We start from the raw sequence: 7,290 nt of genomic DNA, 5'->3' as shown, positions 1-7,290 counted from the left end.
TGTTTATCAAAAATAATATTTTAACTTACTTTCTTATATAATTTCAAATTAATATATTATTTAAAAATTTTAAAAAATTATCATTATCAACAATAAATAATAATTAAATATACATTATTTAAAAATTAGTTGCGTAAAATCACTGCATGTGACTTACAAAGTAGCATTTTAGAAGAGATGATTCTTATAAAGAGAACAAAATAAATTAATAAATTAATAAATAAAGCAATCTCAAAAAGGTAATTAATATATATAATATTATTATATTAATATAGAATATACTAATAGAATAAATATAACATATAATATAATAAAAATATATAACTAAGTTATACAAAAAGATATTTAATATATATATATATATATAAAACTCGACCATAAGCTAGAATAGATGATATTCTGTTAAAAATTACTCGAGTAAACGACTAAAACTGCAAACAAACCTATTCAAGCATATTATCAAAATTCATTACTTTTTTTCCGGGTATATGTCATTGTCTGTCTCACTGTGTTCTCTTTTTTCATTTCTGTGCTACAAAACCCCAAAGGTAAAATTGTACTATGGTAATTTTGATTGACCTGTATTTCCTGCACAACAATTCTTTTTTTTTAAAGAAAAAACCTGTACATTTTAGGAGGAAGACTCTTGAAGGGGGGAAAAAAAACAATAGCTTTCCAATTGCAATGCTCAAAATTTCATCACTCATGCTCTGGTTTACGGATCAATCGAATTGCTGGGACTGGCTTCTGCAGTATGGATGTACCCTGGAAGACCATCATTTGGTAGTCTCTTCTATACTTGTCTAGCTGCAGCATATGCATAATCATAGAGAGAAGATATGTTATTTTCATCTGTAGATAAGACTACAATTTAACCAAAGAAAGCAACCCTGCAGGCTGACAGAAATATTACGATCATACCTCCTCCTTGGTTATCTTGCTGAATCCGAATTTCTTTGTCCATATGGATTCTGCTTCATCAGCTGCTGGAAGCACGACGTTTTTCACATTTAGGAACCCAAGCAGCTTTTCTAGGCAAGTGAAAAGGCATTGGAAATAACCCTGCATAGTCAAATCTTGTTTTAGTTACCAAATTACCAAAGAGCTTGGTTGGGTGAGAAATGTTTTTTCACAAGCAGTGAATGTTACCTGTCCTTCACCTTCGGTACTAGTTGCAACTAAGGGAATTTCAGCCACCTCCTGCCCAAATATCCTAAAAATACCAGCTGACACCACCACTTGACTGCATGATAGGAAAAGAAGATTCAGGGCACTCAGATACACCCCTCACTCTATAAAGATAATACTGAAAAGAAACTTGATGAAATAAGATGAGAGACTCACTTGACAGTTAATATTGCACAGTACATGCCACAAAAATCTTGGTCCTTCACACTTCTCCTGCAATACCATTTGGTGATATTATTCACAGAGCTGACTTATTGGGAGTTCAGTGCTACATTATTAGCAAACATTAAGTAGACAAGAATAAAATATTGCTTACCCATAAACCATTGATGGAATGAGATCACCTTTACTTGATCCAGAGTCGCTTATAGGGTCAAAGCGTTCCTAATAAAAGCACAAACATCACATCATCAATAAATTAGTACTAAACCGGATAGCTTCTGGTTTACATCAAAGACAGATCAACACAAATTACAAAAAGATGCCTAATCCCTGATGCACTGCAGTGACTACAAGAATTAAAGCTCACATGAATGCCATAGAGGCTAAAGAAGATGGCCAAAAACAAAATGTTTCCTAGCTAATGATGCTGGTATCGAAATTGATCATCAGCAAGAAAACTACATACATGGAAGATTGCAACAGCTTTGGAAAGCAATACTCTAGTGTCATCAGAAGATATCATTTTCCCACTGAGAACCCTCCATCTTATATCAAGACTGGCCTTGCTCTCCAACCTATTTTTTTCATGTTTCTTCTTTACAACAAGCAGAGACGAGTCAGGAAGCTTCTCTTCCCCACGAACTATCAATTTCTGTAGAGCAGAATGAATTCTATTGCAATCTGTGCAACAAAACCACTTTCCTTCTGGCAACTCCTGTAGAAAGCATGGTGTCCAACTCATTTATTAAACAGGAAAAATCAGGAAAACTATGAAACTATTTAACAGAGAGAAATGGTACCTTAAGGTCATCCATATTATGATCCCTCAGACAGCCCACGTGATACTCTCTCTCACACTATGGAAAAATAAAATAAAATAGGTCATTAAGTGCCAGTAACAGGGTTAGAATATTCTGTACAAGCTTGAATTTGACAACCACATACACAAACAGAACCAAGAAGCTACCTGATCACAAAGTATAACAGTGCGTGGACCAAATCCTGATTTGCTAAAAGCATGACCTCTGCAAAATTTCAAGCATATTAATACAGAATAACCATACAAATTCTGAAAAGATTATAGAGAGGAGAGAGAAAAAAAACTGAAACAGCAAAATTTAAGCCTCCGCTTGAGTACAGCACCAGAACATGTGGAGATCAGAAATTAGTCAATTTGCAAATAAAGACAAGCTTTAGGATTGGCTTAACAAGCAATTTCTCAGCAATGCAGACTGTGAATCAATCCAGAGATTTTAACAATCTAGAAGATTCCAGGTCTATGTTATAATGTTAGATTTAACAACTGCTTGCATATGGAATCCAGTTAATAGCAAATATTTTGCTAAGCATAAATGTTATAAATTTATTAAAGCTAAAAGATTCCCATTCTTTAAATGAAGTGAGGACAGGAGGGTTTATTGAGGATGAATAGGAATGATTCATAACAACAAAGACATCTTCTAAATGGTAATAACAGAATGGTCCTGACCTGCATAGCACACATACGCTGGGAACTTCTGTCTCAGGAGTTTTGATGATTCGAATGGATCTCTTTGTTATCTGTTCTATTGGATCAATTCCCGCAACTCTTCCAGCAGCTAGAGCATTGGCATTACGTTCCACAAACTTTTCCTTTTGGAAGGTATTCTGGCAATATCTACAGTGCCAAGTACCAGTTGGAATGCTTGGTAGAGAAACACACTCTGCAATCGGCCAGTATCAAGAGCTCAACAGGAATCCATACCCATAACAAAAATGCATTTCTGGATAATTAATTAATTTTAAATGATAACCCCGTCCAAATGACCCAAGGCACAGTGCACACTAGCAACCCAAGAGAAACACAAAAGCACACAAAAACCAAATAGGAAGAAATCCTAAAAGTGGGCACAATATGGTAATAGATTCTCATCTCCTGATGCTAAATTGAGTTGCAAGGATGGGGAAAAGGTGGAGGAAACACAATCCTCATATGAAGAGTAATACCATTAACCACATGGGTAAGTAACTGGAACATGGCCTCCACTAGAGCCATTCCCTTAAGATTTTCATTATGGGCAAGACAACTAAAGGCAAAAGCTGTAACCCTCAAGTTCAAGGAAAAAAGATTCTAAGATAATAGTTATAATTTGACAAAACTGAACAAAAAAAATTGGATAGACACATGCGTGCATACACACAGGAAAAGAAGGCAGACACTGAGAAATTGTTTTGGAAGTTGTTAAGGGTAATAATCATATAAGCTTATCCCCAAAAAAGAGAGCCATCATTAAGTTTGGAAGATAATAGAATATTGAAGGAAAAAGTTGAAAACCGACCTTTGTGAAAAGCCCTTGGACATGTATTACAGCAAAATAGATCCCCTCCTTGCAAACAGATGCTACATAGGTCATCACAATCATTTGTGGAGTACTTCTGATTTTTCAACAGGGATATTGACAATTCATGGAGAGATACTCCATTTGATGTGTAAATGTGTTGAAAACTGTAAAGAAAGTAACACCACGTGAAAAACACATTCATGTTTATAGCGTGAAAAACACATACAATAAATGCACATAGTTTCATTATATTCCATCCATGCTTAAAATTGGTGGTACTTGCCCATCCTAATATAACCATAATATCAAACACTTTTGAAAGATATACAGAAACTACATGCCCTGGAGCTCACAACTGGAACATATCAATCATAAGATTAAAGATGACCAAAAACAACAAAACTTGACAACCTAGAACTGAAGAGAGACTTACGGCTTGCGACGACTTGCCCAACCAGCATGAGCCTCAAACTGAGAGGGGCTTATCTGCACATTTAACATGAAGACTATAAAAGGACAGAAAAATTAGGAAACAACATTTAATTGGGGAAAACAAGTAAGGTACCTCTGAATTGCAACAGGTACAAAGTATTCCATATCCCCTTTTATAACCAACAAGCATTTTCTGCAACACACCAAATCACCTCTTACATTAGACATGTTAGAATAAGACAAGTTTATGGTAAAATAAACTAACACTAACCTTTCCACGAACAAAATACCCTAGTTCAGCTCCATTTGGCAACCCATTTTCCTCGAATACCAATTTATGCATCCGCAGATCTCTTAGAAAAAAAACATCAAGAGATTAGCAAAACAACAAAAAGATAAGTGACCACATCAACTATATACAGTAGTGAAACGTTAAACACACAAACAGAATATGATTATAATGATAATAATAACAACAACAATAATACTTACTTTCTAGTTACTCTTCCCTGACTCTTAGTTTGTGACGAGCTGCATTTTGAAGCACTGATTGGTGACTTTGGAACCACAGTTGATCCGGGTGATCTGAATTTAACCAAACAAAAAGAAAATGAGGGGTGAATAAGTAAAACTTTAAGAGAAATAATATCTTATCTTTGATCCTACAGAATGAATGAAATACTGCACGAGTAAAAGCAATGTGAATGCAGTCAAAGCATTGCAGGCAAACAAATGTGAATGCGACCAAAGGGTTATAACATGGTAACATTCCTAAAAACAGTAAGAAGTTTCCATATAGGATGAAATTGCAAGAATGCTTTACTTTGCCTATTACTAATATAACAAGGCCACCAAATGATAGAATTCTTGGATTTTGTACAAGTCAGCATGGTGGTGAACCAAAAGACGGGTTCAAAACACAGAACAAACCATACCTATCACTAGCACCATCAGCCACTTCAATTGAGCTGTCTTGACACTCTTTTAGATCCACACATGAATTACATAGAGTCATAGGTTTTCCAGAATCAGCATCAGTAATAGATGCTACAATAATAAAAGGAACAGAATGTTAAACCCTTGGAGGACAAACAAAAATAGAAAAGAGAAAATAAAATATAAAAGAAATGGAAGATTAACCTCTACAGTTCAAACAAAAGCTGGATTTCTTCATTGAAGATCCAATCACCATCCTCAGAGCATTCTCTAATGTGGTCAATGAACTATCTTTGCAGGCATTCATTACATCACGCAGGGTATGCCCATTCTCAAGGTAAATGTACTCTGCAGGACGTTTGTTTGAGCTACCAGCATGATTCTCATATAAGGTAGGAGTAACTACCTACATTCATGATAAATCATCAAATAAAAGAAACTACCATATTCGCAAATACATAAAATATGGCATCATGAAAAAGAACCCATTAATAAATAAACCCTTACATTAACCCCCTTGCAAGCACTGCAAAAACACAATATTCCAGAGCCCTTGATTACTCCTCGAAGCTCATTACTTCCTGAATTTCTTGTAACCTACGATAACAGGAACATTCAAAAACCAACATATTCCAAATAAAAGAGCATGAAAAAAAAACATTTCATCTACAAATTCTTTTTCCAGAACTATACCTTTGAGCTTCGGGCATACCTCACATTTGCCCCTTCAAGCATCCCTGAATCAAAAAGATCCTTTAACTTTGTAGGGAAGTTTCTAACAAACTTAGTAGACACATTAATTTCGGGCGTTATCAGACTATCCACACCTTTAACTCCATTATCATCACGACCACTTTTCACATCACTGGCATTCACAATAGCAGCATCTCCTAAAACAGCTCCCTTCACCGTCTCCACCTTTGGCTTCAACGAGGATCGGGTATATGTACGTAAAGGTTTCTCTTCCTTCACCACTTCCTCTACCTTACTATTACCCTCGAAACTAGCAAAAAAAGGCACTCCCGAATCCCTTTTGCAGGGCTCACTTTTTATCACCAAATCCTCCTTTCCCTTTTCCCCTTCTACATTCTTCGTTGCATCCTCCAATTCAATTTGTTTCTTTCCAATGTCAACATCCATTTTTGATACCTTCTCTTCCTTTTCATCTAGCGTACCTATTATTGTCTTTTCGGGTTCACTTTCTCCCTTCCCTTCATTGCCAACCACATCTTCAAACATTGTTTCAATGACCACACTTTTAATTTCCTCTTCCTTTCCCGCTTCAACCCTTTTTGACTCCTCTTCTTCACAACCATCCACCTCTGTCTTCGGTTCTTCCACATCCACGACGTCGCTTTTGGCCTCTTCTTCACTCATCAAATCTATCGGTTCTTCCTCAGCCTTAGGTTCTCTCTTCAATTTTTTGTTACTCCTCTTACCTGGACTCAACGCTGGTCCATTCTGTGACTTCCTAGACCGAGTCCGACCCAAAGACCCACACATCTCCGCTTGAACCTTCAAAGCAAACTCGAATTCGCGCTTCAGACCCGTTCTTACCCGAGATAGCACCACGAAATCCTTCCCTTCAGTATGATTCGCCATTTAAATTTAAAATAAATAAATAAACAAAACCCTCCGATATATCAAGAACCCTAGAGCCAAAAACAAATCAAAGGAGATTCACAAAAAAAACATGCATTTGAGATAAGTCAACGGAAGGAAATTTTAGGGTTTTAGGGTATTTCCAAATAGCCAAAAAAAGAAAAATAAATAAATAAATCTTAGGGTTTTTCGTGGGGTTGTCTGAATCACATATTGTGGGGGGGGGGGGGGGCAAGAACACGAAAACAAACTAGGGAGGAGAAAGATTTATATACGATAACATTCGTAGATGTAGAATGACGAAACTAGCCCTTACAGATCGACATCGTTTTAGATTTGTCTGGTGGGTCATGTATTTTTGTTATTTTTCAGGTGGCCCCCTCAAATTTAGGTTTTTGAGTTAGTTAGCCCTTCTATTTGGGAACTTTGTAAACTTCAAATTCTAATTCTAAACCAAGTTAACTATAAAATGAATTTATAGGAATTAAATCCTGAATTTTTTATAGACTTTTGGAAAATAAAATAAAATTTAAATATTTCATAAAATACTACCAAAAAGTTTTAAGGGGAATGTTTATAAATATCTCCTATCAATCAACTTTAAAATTTACATAAAATTTTCCATCACGCACAATGTCTCATCAACTTA

General features: G+C 35.7%; 1 protein-coding gene across 1 annotated transcript; it reads right to left on the bottom strand.

Moving 5' to 3' along the window:
• Positions 1-446: 446 nt before the first annotated feature.
• On the bottom strand, positions 447-6,862 carry LOC107891593 (uncharacterized). Its single transcript, XM_016816438.2, has 18 exons — positions 5,733-6,862; positions 5,547-5,636; positions 5,244-5,445; positions 5,039-5,150; positions 4,596-4,688; positions 4,375-4,456; positions 4,237-4,296; positions 4,105-4,157; positions 3,669-3,835; positions 2,840-3,053; positions 2,318-2,375; positions 2,151-2,207; positions 1,817-2,065; positions 1,505-1,572; positions 1,345-1,401; positions 1,150-1,243; positions 922-1,062; positions 447-807 (listed from the first exon to the last, which is right to left on the bottom strand). The coding sequence occupies exons 1-18, from the start codon at positions 6,639-6,641 to the stop codon at positions 700-702; spliced, it is 2,814 nt and encodes a 937-aa protein (XP_016671927.1). The 5' UTR covers positions 6,642-6,862; the 3' UTR covers positions 447-699.
• Positions 6,863-7,290: the final 428 nt, after the last annotated feature.

The sequence above is a fragment of the Gossypium hirsutum genome, chromosome D09, assembly GCF_007990345.1.
Source record: "Gossypium hirsutum isolate 1008001.06 chromosome D09, Gossypium_hirsutum_v2.1, whole genome shotgun sequence".
Taxonomy (NCBI): Eukaryota; Viridiplantae; Streptophyta; class Magnoliopsida; order Malvales; family Malvaceae; genus Gossypium; species Gossypium hirsutum.
Note: the sequence above shows the minus strand (reverse complement) of the source record. Positions and strands in the feature narration are given on the sequence as shown.